At 41.6% G+C, this 13,845-nt stretch overlaps 1 protein-coding gene across 4 annotated transcripts in view; it reads right to left on the bottom strand.

Annotated features, from left to right (window-relative positions):
• The window catches only part of CPLANE1 (ciliogenesis and planar polarity effector complex subunit 1), a 128,585-nt gene that overhangs the window by 7,718 nt on the left and 107,022 nt on the right, over positions 1 to 13,845 (bottom strand). For all 4 annotated transcript variants that reach the window (XM_033421246.2, XM_033421252.2, XM_033421253.2 and 1 more), the window contains one exon: positions 11,486 to 11,575. In XM_033421246.2, the coding sequence (XP_033277137.1) occupies positions 11,486 to 11,575 (90 nt within the window). The remainder of the gene's footprint in view (positions 1 to 11,485; positions 11,576 to 13,845) is intronic.

Here is a 13,845-nt window from a genome sequence, read left to right as displayed (position 1 = left end):
TGTGCAGGCTTCCTGGTGGGAGGGACTGGTTCCTGACCACTGGTGGGTGGAGCTGGGTCTTGTCCCTCTGGTGGGCAGGGCCGTATCAAGGGGTGTGTTTCGTGGGTAGCCATGTGCTCAGGAAGACTTTAAGCAGCTGTCTGCTAATGGGTGGGGTGGGGATGTGTCCATCCCTGTTGACTGTTTGGCCTGAGGCGTCCCAGCACTGGAGCCTACAGGTTGTTGGGTGGGGCAAGGTCTTGGAGACAAAATGGCAGCCTCCCGGAGTGCTCACACCAAAGAGTACTCCCCAGAACCACCGTGTCTTGTCACCGCACTAAGCCACAGCTGTCCCACCACCACCTCTGCAGGAGACACTCCAATACGAGCAGGTAGGTTTGGCCCAGGCTCTTACGAGGTCACTGCTTTTTTCCCTGGGTCCTGGTGCGCACAAGACCTTGTGTGTACCCTCCAATAGAGGAGTTTCTGTTTCTCCCAGTCTTGTGGAATTCCTGCAATCAAACTCCACTAGCCTTCAAAGCCAGATTCTCTGGGGGCTCCTACTCCAGTTGCCAGACCCCCAGGCTGGGGAGCCTGACGTGGGGCTCAGAACTTTCACTGTTGTGGGAGAGCTTCTGTGGTATAATTATTTTCCATTTTGTGGGTCACCCAAATTTTGTGGGATTTGATTTTATTGCAATTGTGCCCCTCCTACTGTCTCACTGTGGCTTCTTTGGATGTAGGATATTCTTTATGGTAGGTTCCAGTGGGTTTTTTTTTTTTTTTTTTTTGTCTATGGTCATTCAGCAGTTGTTATTTTGATGCTTTCCTAAGAACAGGTGAGCTCACGTTCTTCTCTGCCATCTTGACTCCATCTCCTCTGGCCACCGCTTTTGATTTTAAAAGTAATGGTAACCGAGATTGGTTCAAGATGGCGGAGTAGAAGGACGTGTGCTCATTCCCTCTTGCAAGAGCACAGGAATCACAACTAACTGCTTAACAATCATCGACAGGAAGACACTGGAACTCACCAAAAAAGATACCCCATATCCAAAGACAAAGGAGAAGGCGCAATGTAGGAGAGGTGCAATCACAAACAACTTGTGGGTGGGCAACTCACAAACTGGACAACAATTATACCACAGAAGTCCACCCACTGGAGTGAAGGTTCTGAGCCCCACGTCAGTCTTCCCAACCTGGGTGTCTGGCAACAGAAGAAGGAATTCCCAGAGAATCGACTTTTGAAGTCTAGCGGGATTTGATTCCAGGACTTCAACAGGACTGGGGGAAACAGACTCCACTCCCGGAGGGCATAAAGTAGTAGTGTGTGCACCAGGACCCAGGGGGAAGGAGCAGTGACCCCCTAGGAGACTGAATCAGACCTACCTGCTAGTGTTGGAGGGTCTCCTGCAGAGGCGGTGGACAGCTGTGGCTCACCGTGAGGACATGGACACTGGCAGCAGAAGTTCTGGGAAGTATTCCTTGGCATGAGCCCTCCTGGAGTCCGCCATTAGCCCCATTAAAGAGCCTGTAGGCTCCAGTGCTGGGTCACCTCAGGCCAGGCAACAGGGAGGGAACTCAGCCCCACCCATCAGCAGACAAGCGTATTAAAGTTTTACTGATCTCTGCCCAACAGATCAACACCCAGCTCTACCCACCACCAGTCCCTCCCATCAGGAAGCTTCCACAAGCCTCTTAGACAGCCTCATCCACCAGAGGACGGAGAACAGAAGCAAAAAGAACTACGACCCCACAGCCTGTGGAATGAAAACCACATTCACAGAAAGTTAGACAAAATGAAAAGGCAGAGGACTATGTACCAGATGAAGGAACAAGATAAAACACCACCAGAAAAAGAACTAAATGAAGTGGAGATAGGCCACCTTCCAGAAAAAGAATTCAGAATAATGATAGTGAAGATGATTATCCAGGACCTCGGACAAAGAATGGAGGCAAAGATCGAGAAGATGCAAGAAATGTTTAACAAAGACCTAGAAGAATTAAAGAACAAACACCTAGAAGAACTAAAGAACAAACAAACAGAGATGAACAATACAATAACTGAAATGAAAATATACTAGAAGGAATCAATAGCAGAATAACTGACGCAGAAGAATGGATAAGTGACCTGGAAGACAGAATGGTGGAATTGACGGTGGTGGAACAGAAAAAAGAATGAAAAGAGATAAAGACAGCCTAAGAGACCTGTGGGACAACATTAAACTCACCAACATTCACATTATAGGGGTCCCAGAAGGAGAAGAGAGAGAGAAAGGACCAGAGAAAATATTTGAAGAGATTATAGTCAAGAAGTTCCCTAACATGGGAAAGGAAATATCCACTCAAGTCCAGGAACTGCAGAGAGTCCCAGGCAGGATAAACCAAAGGAGAAACACGCCAAGACACACAGTAATCAAATTGACAATAGTTAGAGACAAAGAAAAATTATTAAAAGCAACAAGGGAAAAATGACAAATAACATACAAGGGTACTCCCGTAAGGTTAACAGATGATTTCTCAGCAGAAACTCTACAAGCCAGAAGGGAGTGGCACGATATATTTAAAGTGATGAAAGGGAAGAACCTACAACCAAGATTACTCTACCCAGCAAGGATCTCATTCAGATTTGAGGGAGAAATCAAAAGCTTTACAGACAAGCAAAAGCTAAGAGAATTCAGCACCACCAAAACAGCTCTACAGCAAATGCTAAAGGAACTTCTCTAAGTGGGAAACACAAGAAAAGGACCTACAAAAACCAAACCCAAAACAATTAAGAAAATGGTATTAGGAACAAACATATCAATAATTACCTTAAAGGTGAATGGATTAAATGCTCCAACCAGAAGACACAGGCTCATTGAATAGATACAAAAACAAGACCCATATACATGCTGTCTACAAGAGACCCACTTCAGACCTAGGGACACATACAGACTGAAAGTGAGGGGATGGAAAAAGATATTCCATGTAAATGGAAATCAAAAGAAAGCTGGAGTAGCAATACTCATATCAGATAAAATAGACTTTAAAATAAAGAATGGTACAAGAGACAAGACAAGAGACAAGATAATGGTCAAGGGATCAATCCAGGAAGAAGATATACAATTATAAATATATGTGCACCCAACACAGGAGCACCTCAATACATAAGGCAAATGCTAACAGCTATAAATGAGGGAATTGACAGTAACAGTAATAGTGGGGCACTTTAACAGCTCACTTACACCAATGGACAGATCATCCAGATAGGAAATTAATAAGGAAACACAAGCTTTAAACGCCACAATAGACCAGACAGATTTAATTGATACTTATAGGACATTCCATCCGAAAACAGATTACACTTTCGTTTTTTTATTTTTTATAAATTTATTTATTTATTTATTTTTAATTTTTGGCTGTGTTGGGTCTTCGTTGCTGCACGCAGCCTTTGTCTAGTTTCAGAGAGCGGGGGCTGCTCCTCGTTGAGGTGCACAGACTTCTCACTGCAGTGGCTTCTCTTTGTTGCAGAGCACAGCTTCTAGGCACACGGGCTTCAGTAGGTGTGAAACATGGGCTTCAGCAGTTGAGGCTTGTGGGCTCAGTAGTTGTGGTGCACAGGCTTGGTTGCTGTGCGGCATGTGGGATCTTCCTGGACCAGGGATCGAACCGTGTCCCCTGCATTGGCAGGCGGATTCTTAACCACTGTGCCACCAGGGAAGTCCCTACACTTTCTTCTCAAGTGCACATGGAACATTCTACAGGATCAACCACATCTTGGGTCACAAATCAAGCCTTGGTAAATTTAAGAAAACTGAAATCATATCAAGCATCTTTTCCAACCACAATGCTACGAGATTAGAAATAAATTACAGGGGGAAAACATAAAAAAAAACAACACATGGAGGCTAAACAACATATTACTAAATAACCCAGAGATCAGTGAAGCAATCAAAGAGGAAATCAAAAAATACCTAGCGACAAATGACAACGAAAACACGACCATCCAAAACATATGGGATGCAGCAAAAGCAAAGTTCTAAGAAGGAATTTTATAGCAATACAATCCTATCTCAAGAAATAAGAAAAAATCTCAAGTAAACAATCTAACCTTACACCTAAAGGAACGAGAAAAAGAAGAACAAACAAAACCCAAAGTTAGTGGAAGGAGAGAAATCATAAAGATCAGGAGCAGAAATGAAATAGAAACAAAGAAAACAATAGCAAAGATCAATAAAACTAAAAGCTGGTTCTTTGAGAAGATAAACAAAATTGATAAACCTTTAGCCAGACTCACCAAGGAAAAGAGGGAAAGGACTCAAATCAATAAAATTAGAAATGAAAAAGGAGAAGTTACAACAGACACTGCAGAAATACAAAGCATTCTAAGAGACTACTACAAGCAACTCTATGCCAATAAAATGGACAACCTGGAAGAAATGGACAAATTCTTATAAAGGTATAATCTTACAAGACTGAACAAGGAAGAAATAGAAAATATGAACAGACCATTCACAAGTAATGAAATTGAAACTGTGATTAAAAATCTTCCAACAAAAAAAGTCCAGGACCAGATGGCTTCACAGGTGAATTCTATCCAACATTTAGGCAAGAGCTAACACCCATCTTTCTCAAACTCTTCCAAAAAATTGCAGAGGAAGGAACATTCCCAAACTCGTTCTATGGAGCTACCATCACCCTGATACCAAACCAGACAAACATATCACAAAAAAAGAAAATTACTGACCAATATCATTGCAGAATATAGATACACAAATCCTCAACAAAGTACTAGCAAACAATTCAACAGCACATCAAAAGGATCATACACCATAATCAGGTGGGATTTATCCCAGGGATGCAAGGATTCTTCAAATCAATCAATGTGATACACCATATTAACAAATTAAAGAATAAAAAGCATATGATCATCTCAATAGATGCAGAAAAACTTTTGACAAAATGCAACACCCTTTTATGGTAAAAACTCTCCAGAAAGTGGGCATAGAGGGAACCTACCTCAACATAATAAAGGCCATATGACAAACCCACAGCAAATATCATTCTCAATGGTGAAAAACAAAGCATTTCCTCTAAGATCAGGAAGAAGACAAGGATGTCCACTCTCATCACTCTTATTCAACAGTTTTGGAAGTCCTAGCCATGGCAATCAGAGAAGAAAAAGAAATAAAGGGAATAAAAAATTGGAAAAGAAGAAGTAAAACTGTCACTGTTTGCAGATGACATGATACTATACATAGATAATCCTAAAGATGCCACCAGAAAACTACTAGAGCTAATCAATGAATTTGGTAAAGTTGCAGGATACAAAATTAATGCACAGAAATCTCTTGCATTCCTATACACTAAAAATGAAAGATCAGAAAGAGAAATCAAGGAAACAACCCCATTCACCACTGCAACAAAAAGAATAAAATACCTAGGAATAAACCTACCTAAGGAGGTCAAAGACCTGTACTCAGAAAACTATAAGACACTGATGAAAGAAATCAAAGATGACACAAACAGGGCTTCCCTGGTGGCACAGTGGTTGAGGGTCCGCCTGCCGATGCAGGGGACACGGGTTCGTGCCCCAGTCCGGGAGGATCCCACGTGCCGCAAAGCGGCTGGGCCTGTGAGCCATGGCCGCTGAGCCTGCACGTCCGGAGCCTGTGCTCTGCAACAGGAGAGGCCACAACAGTGAGTGGCCCGCGTACCACAAAAAAAAAAAAAAAAAAAAAAAAAAAAAAAAAAAAGATGACACAAACAGATGCAGAGATATACCATGTTCTTGGATTGGAAGAATCGATGTTGTGAAAATGACTATACTACCTAAAGCAATCTACAGATTCAATGCAATCCCTATCAAATTACCACTGGCATTTTTTACAGAACTAGAACAAAAAAATCTTAAAATTTGTATGGAGACACAAAAGACCCCGAATAGCCAAAGCAATCTTGAGGGAAGAAAACGGAGCTGGAAGAATGAGACTCCTTGACTTCAGACTCTACTACAAAACTACAGTAATCAAGACACTATGGTACTGGCACAAAAACAGAAATATAGATCAATGGAACAGGATAGAAAGCCCAGAGATAAACCCACGCACCTATGGTCAACTAATCTATGACAAAGGAGGCAAGGGTATATATACAGTGGAGAAAAAACTGTCTCTTCAATAAGTGGTGCTGGGTAAACTGGGCAGCTACATGTAAAAGAATGAAATTAGAACACTCTCTAACACCATACACAAAAATAAACTCAAAATGGATTAAAGACCTAAATATAAGACGGGACACAATAAAGCTCTCAGAGGAAAACACAGGAAGAACACTCTTTGACATACATCACAGCAAGATCTTTTTTGACCCACATCCTAGAGTAATGGAAATAAAAACAAAAATAAACAAATGGGACCTAATGAAACTTAAAAGCTATTGTATAGCAAAGGAAACTACAAACAAGACAAAAAGACAAACCTCAGAATGGGAGAAAACATTTGCAAACAAATCAGCGGACAAAGGATTAATCTCCAAAATATATAAATAGCTCATGCAGCTCAATATTAAAAAAGCAAACAACCCAGTCAAAAATGGGCAGAAGACCTAAATAGACATTTCTCCAAAGAAGACATACAGATGGCCAAGAAGCACACAAAAAGCTGCTCAGCATCACTAATTATTAGAGAAATGCAAATCAAAACTACAGTGAGGTATCACCTCACACCAGTTAGAATGAGCATCATCAGAAAATCTACAAACAACAAGTGCTGGAGAGGGTGTGGAGAAAAGGGAACCCTCTTGCACAGTTGGTGGGAATGTAAATTGATACAGCCACTATGGAGAAGAGTATGGAGGTTCCTTAAAAAACTAAATATAGAATTAACATATGACCCAGCAATCCCACTACTGGGCACATACCCAGAGAAAACCATAATTCAAAAAGACACATGCACCCCAATGTTCATTGCCGCGCTATTTACAATAGTCAGGATCATGGAAGCAACCTAAATACCCATCGTCAGATGAATAGATAAAGAAGATGTGGTACATATATACAATGGAATGTTACTCAGCCATAAAAAGAAACGAAATTCGGTCATTTGTAGAGACGTGGATGGACCAAGAGACTGTCATACAGAGGGAAGTAAGTCAGAAAGAGAAAAACAAATATCGTATATTAACACATATATGTGGAACCTTGAAAAATGGTACAGATGAACTGGTTTGCAAGGCAGAAATAGAGACACAGATGTAGAGAACAAACGTATGGACACCAAGGGGAGAAAGCAGGGGTGGGGTGGTGTGATGAATTGGGAGATTGGGATTGACATATATACACTAATATGTATAAAATAGATAACTATTAATAAAAAACAAACAAAAAAAAAGCAAACAAAAAAAGCAACAGTAACCTCTAGGACAAGAGAGTCCAGGGAGGAGAGGCCACAGGAAAAAAAAAAATGGAACTCTGGAGAAGTTCCAAGTTAAAAGCTGGATGAACTCAGAGAGCTGGGCCTTCCTTGCCTCTCTTATGGAAAGTCTTGTGGAAGCTTCACAGGAGTGATGTTCTTGGCATCGCCACTCACGCTTCACAGCTACAATTCACCTTTGGGCATAGGCATCAAGGTAAGTGCAGTACCCACACATTACGGCCCCCTTCCTCCTTCCTGAATATCAGTATTTGCTGAAAAGAAACATTCATCCCAGCTCGCGCGCACAGGCAGCTTAGCGCATCGGCCCATCGACAGCACTTCTCTGCACGAGGCCTGGAGGAGCTGGCCCCACCTAACACACTTCATGTTCCAAAGCCAGTATTACAGCACATTCTACCCCTACTGGGTGACCTGAAGAAACACCCAAGATGGTTGTATATGTGGGGTATACGATGGGAAGTAAACTCAGCTCCCAACAAGCAGGGCTGTGGCTCCTTGAAGAGGGGAAGAAGAGGTAACAGAGTGCTAAGGTTTGGGCCACCTGGTCTTTCATCTCTCTACCAACCTCGTGCTAAGGATACCTCCAAGAAATAAGCACCCCCCCGTCCCCCAAATAACAGCAGTACACATTTTGGCATTTACTATGGGCTATGCACGCTACCTACATTCAGTCCGCTGAATTACCAGAGAGCCCCAGGACCTGGTCATTGGTCTTCTTACACATCTACATCCTCCCTCGCTGACCTCATCTAGTTCCGTGGCTGGAAATACCTACATGCTGACAACTCTCAAACCTGTATCTCTAGCTTCATAGGGCAAACGGCCTTCTTGACACCTTGCCTTGGATGTGCAATAAACATCCCAATATTAACATGTCCAAAATCAAACTGTTAATTTCTGCCCTATTCCGGGGAAATGCTCTATATTCCAAATCGAATGACTTCCCCCCATTTTTATTATTATAACCCTAGTCCAAGGAATATCTCTGTGCTTGTCTGCTGCCTTCTGTTCTTCTTCTCCCACATGTTCTAAAATGTAAATTATATTATCTCCCTGCTTAATTCCCTCCAATGGAGTCCCACTGGATGCAGAGTAAAATCCAATCCAGGCAATCTATCAAGGTTGCCTCTGTAGCAGGGCTTTGAACTTGCTCTTCTCTCCGCCTGGAATTGTTCTTCCTTATTGTTACATGACAACCCCGTTTTCAACATTCAGCATCTTCACTCCAATGACACCTCCTAAAAGAGAACTTCAAGGTCTCCCATATCTTATTTTTGTGCTACCGTCTGTGTTGTTCCTGACTAACAGTGCCTGGTAAGTAGCAGGAGCTCAACAGACTGCTGCAGAATAAATACTCTTCATGAAAGTCCTGTGGGGAAACAGTTACTATCCCCATTTTGCAAATGAGGAAGGTGAGGCTTAGGGGGTTATGTAATGGCCCAAGATGAGAGAGATGATCTATGCCCAGAACCTGAGCTAATATGTTAACTTTCTGTTCTTTTGGGGGAGAGAAGAATAGTACTTAGAGGGCTCTTTTGGATAATCTTCACATCTGTAAGTGAGAAACGGGTCTATTTATCTGGATCCCCAAGGCAGCAGCTTTCCAATAGCTTGCTTCCTGGATTACAGGGAGAAGGGTGGCAGTACAAGAGGGCTTAGGGATTCTTCTTTTGATTAGCCCCAAGGGTCTGAAACAGAAGTAAGGTTAACATCATCCTGTAGCACCTGTGGTCACCACTTTAGAATCCAATGTGAGGACTGTGCTCTAGTTGAAAAAGGGCTGACTTTTTTTTCTGCTATTTAAAGACACCACTGAGTATTTTGGGGTGTGATTGAAAGTTTCATATTAAAATAATTATTTCAGTAAATATTACTAAGGAACAATTTTTGAAAAACTGTGAAAGAAAAAATATCTATGAATGCACAATTGGAATGCACATGTGAACACTGTTTAAAAAAAAAACAGCTGGTAAAACAGAAAAGGTTGAGACTGAGGATAAAAAGAAGAGAAACCAACAGGTAGTTAAGCAGTATTGTGACTACAAGGGTAGGCTGTCCCTCCAGAGTAGATGGAAACAATGGAGGCGGGGTGCTGAAGTTGTTCTTTCAAGTCTTCCAGGTATGGTAAGAGATTAGCAAAGATTGTGACCATTAACTAATCCCACCCCTATCTCCGCTGTAATTAATTTGGTATCTAACCTTTGCTACTCTTGTTTTGTCAAATGAACATAATTACTGCCATCTAGAAAGAATGATAGATCATCACCAAGTCGGCTGATACTAAGGTTAATAAGCCTACATTTTAGGGTAAACTTTTACCTGTGGGGTATCTACAAACCTCGAGAGGCTATCACTGGCTTTCTCTCACCTTGCTTTACACAGGGATGGCTTTGTAATTTCCTTTGCTTCAGATCAAAGTGCATTTCTCTAGATTTATTTGGGATATCCAATTTTGAGATAAAAAAACAATATGAAAAAAATTCTGTGAAACGGAACATGTGCAAAGCTTCTCCAGGTGGGGTGTTCCTACCCCAACATGGCCAGGGAAAGCTTTCTAAGGTCAAAAGTAAGTGATATATCAAGAAGAAACCCCAGAGTGGAAACTAGTGGGCAAGTGCACCAGCTTCCCCTAAAGTAGCATCTTTTTCTGTAGGAGCGTGAATGCCGCCTCTGTTTCTTTATTGCCAAATAACTCTATAGAGTCTTGCCTGAGGAGTCTGAAACTGAACAGTAACCCTGAGTCCATTAGCTCCATCTCCCCTAGAAGAAAACCCTGCTCCTCCTCTTGCCCAACCTGGGCCAATTATTAGGCCACAGTCTAGAAAAACACCCAAGCTAGAAACCTGGAGTCATACTCTCAGGGGCTGGACACTGGACAACAAAGGAAATACTTCTCTTTGCCTTTCTATGGGCAAGGCCTCATGCTAGGTCGTAACTCACTTCAAGAACACAAAACCCTGAGTCTCTGGAGGCTTCATAATACAATACAAAGGTACATATAATTTCAGCTATTTTTAGGGGTAACATTGTATTTTAGGGCATTTTATCTGTTAAAATAAACATTGCTCCATATTTGCTTAGAAAAGAATAAAAAGCTATGGGGTATTCTAAATTAGAAAACATCGTAACAAAAGATTAAAATGAGAAACTTTGAAAGAAAAAAACTAACCTGGGATTATAAAATTAAAAGCACAGGAAATGATGCTTCTAGGACTCAAATTAATCCCAGTAACTGGAGGCTTGGGTTTTAATGCAGATAGTGGGGGAAAGTATGGAAAGGACCAAGCAGAATTTCTAGAAGGTATAGCCATCGACATTAAAACTTTATAAATGAGTTAAATAGCAGATTAGACACAGCTGAAGAGAGATGTGATGTAAACTGAAAGAAGAATCTGCAAAGAAAGGAGACAGCAGTGGAGAGAGGCATAATAACAGGAACAGATTAATTCACATCTCTCATCATTTTTATGGTATATATGAATTAGTGTTTTCATCATTATTCCCATCAAATTTAGTTCTTTAATTCCACAGATACCTCACTGGATTAAATGAGATCATGCACATAAGATGTTAATACAATGCTTGGCATCAAGTAAGTTCTCTATAACTGCTAGCTGTTCTTTCTATTGTTCTAAGGGGATTTGAGCAGGCCACTTGGCTTCTCTATACCTCAGCTTCCTCAGCTGTAAGATGGGGATAAGAGTTGCCCTGACTATCTACCAGGGTTGTTACAGACAGCTAATAGGAGGATGAATGTGAAACTGTTTTTTAAATTGTGGAGAGTAACAGCAGTTGAGGGGTGGGCTCGGGGAGATGTTGGGGACTGAGATAATGATGTATAATTTCCCTCTCTCTCCATCAGAGCAGAGCTAATTGGGCCAAACTTATGGGTCTGTGTGCTCCATGGCTATGTGATCACAGCACCTTCCTGAGTACTTGTTTTTACGTTCAGCACTGTGCTTATTAAGCCCATTACCACCACCTAGCCACACTCTTCATACTGAAATCCGTATTTGACATTTCTAAGAGTGATTTATGATTTAAAAATTTTTAGTATTAAGCTCAAGAACTTTCTAACCTTTATCCCATACCTTTTCGGACGGTAACTGGAGACTGCACAGCCTTTCTTACTGCCACTTTGGCTCCACCAGCTTTCCTCTGTATGGTAAAAGTAGCAGTTCCTATAAAGACAGGCAAACTTCTTTAGCCTTCCATATGCACCTTTCATGTTGTAAGTTCTTTGAGGACCAAAATCTTCTGCTTAGTAGGGGCCCAATAAATGGTGGTTGATTTGAACCAAGAAAGCAAAACAAAAGTGCAGATGAAGGAAGGGAAAGTCTACTTTGAGACTTGGTATCCTTATAGCACAACCACGGACCTTTCTCATATGGCAAATGTGCCCTGGCAACTGGAAAAGCCAGGTGTATAAGCCTATTTCCAGTAAATACCTAGACAAAATGCGAAGAGAATGATCAACTAAGGTTTCTTAAATTCCAGGATCAGTAGCAACTATTTACTGTTTGTTATGCAAAATGTTTTATGTTATGATCCACAACAGCTCTATGTGGTAGGATTTAAGAAACATCTGAGAGCACAAAGTGAGCGGCAGAGCTGGGCTATGACCCTAGGCCTGGATGATTTCAAAGGCTAGACCTATTATTTATGCTTATAATGCCTCTCAGATACTTATCATATAGTCCTTATATATTGTTTTTGACAGAATTAAACACAAAACAAGCAAAAAAAAAAAAAAAGAAAGAAAGAAAACTCTTAAATTTAACAGTTTGCGCACGGGGCTGAAGAAGTTAGCCAAAAACTGTATACTGCTTTATAGAAGACAGATAGTTGGGACTTCCCTGGTGGCACAGTGGTTAAGAATCCGCCTGCCAATGCAGGGGACATGGGTTTGAGCCCTGGTCCAGGAAGATCCCACATGCCACGGAGCAACTAAGCCCGTGCGCCACAACTACTGAGCCTGTGCTCTAGAGCCCAAGAGCCACAACTACTGAAGTCCGTGTGCCTAGAGCCTGCACTCTGCACCAAGAGAAGCCACCGCAATGAGGAGCCGGCGTACCACAACGAAGAGTAGCCCCTGTTCGCCGCAACTAGAGAAAGCCCGTGCATAGCGATGAAGACCCAACCAGCCAAAAATAAATATTTAATTTAATTTAATAAATAAATAAAACACAGCAACATATAGTCAAACTCAAAGAATTTTCAGGAAAACTTCTTTTCCAGAAGAACTGCAGGGAATTTTTAAATCTTGATGGATCCTCACTTCCCACCTGTGCAACAACTAAACTTGCCCCAGCGGGCTCATGCTGTCTGTGTCACTGACTGGAAGAGCCCGGTTTCTCCCACTGCCGCTGAATGTTGTCAGGGGAATGGCTGGGTTCTGGATGTGGCAGAGGCAGTCAGGGAGGTCAGTGTGTTCACAGTCCCTCAAGTTGCCTCTCCTACCTTTGCCTTGGAGGTCCAGGAAGCTGAGTGACAGGTCAGCTCAGATAATAGTTAGGCATATGGTGTTCTATGACACAGTATAAATACTATAATACCTGCCCATTAATATTCTTGAACAATAATTAGTTTATATATAGCTATTTTTAAGCAAAAAAGCTAAATAGCCTTTTTTCCCCATTTATCCAGTTATTCAATTATTTCATTTGTTCAATGTGAAGGGGTAACACAGATGTAGAAAGTGTTGCTACCCTCAAATCATTTAGTCTATCCCGGGACATAACCAAGTTTATAAGTAACTACAACATAAGACCTGTTGCAGTAGTGCCTCAAGAAGGGCAGAAACACATGACTGAGGGTTCAGAGGACAAAAAAAATAACTATATTAGTTACCAATGCTACTATTTGTCTCTAATATTCACAACTACCATGGAAGTTAAGTATCAGCCAGTTAAAAAATGAAAATATGGATGTTAAAATTCATTACACTGGGTTGGAAGAGCTAAAGAATTAAAATTAGGGATGTCTTCCAAGACACGGAGGGGAGGCATTTAAGGTATAAGGGAAGTTTTCAAGGCAGGAATGGGAGCACACAGCACGTGTCTGGAAAGCAAGCCTGCAAGTGCTATGGGTCATCCGGATTGTATGCGGAAAGGAGGCTAAGGAGGCAGAAGGGGAGGACACCTTCAAGGCCAGGGAGAGGGTTTGGACTTATCTGTGTGCGGTACTGGTCACTGAGGACTTCTGAGTCTCTGGGCAGCAGGAGCATCTCATCAAGCATAGCTCAGCAAGGACAGGTAAGGGGACCAAAGAGGGCCAAGGCCTCAGCCCAGCCAAGTGCAAGGTAACAATACAGGCCTGACATTGGACAGGTCCAAGAAAAAGACATATTTCCACATAATCCAAGACTTTTCCATCGGACATTAAGAAACCATGATTCAAGTTTAAAATATTTTCCAATTTTGGATATTTCTTTTATTTAATCTTGGTAAAT

Source organism: Orcinus orca, chromosome 3 (genome assembly GCF_937001465.1).
Source record: "Orcinus orca chromosome 3, mOrcOrc1.1, whole genome shotgun sequence".
Classification (NCBI taxonomy): domain Eukaryota; kingdom Metazoa; phylum Chordata; class Mammalia; order Artiodactyla; family Delphinidae; genus Orcinus; species Orcinus orca.
The sequence above is the reverse complement of the archived record's forward strand: the minus strand, read 5'-3'. Positions and strand labels throughout refer to the sequence as shown.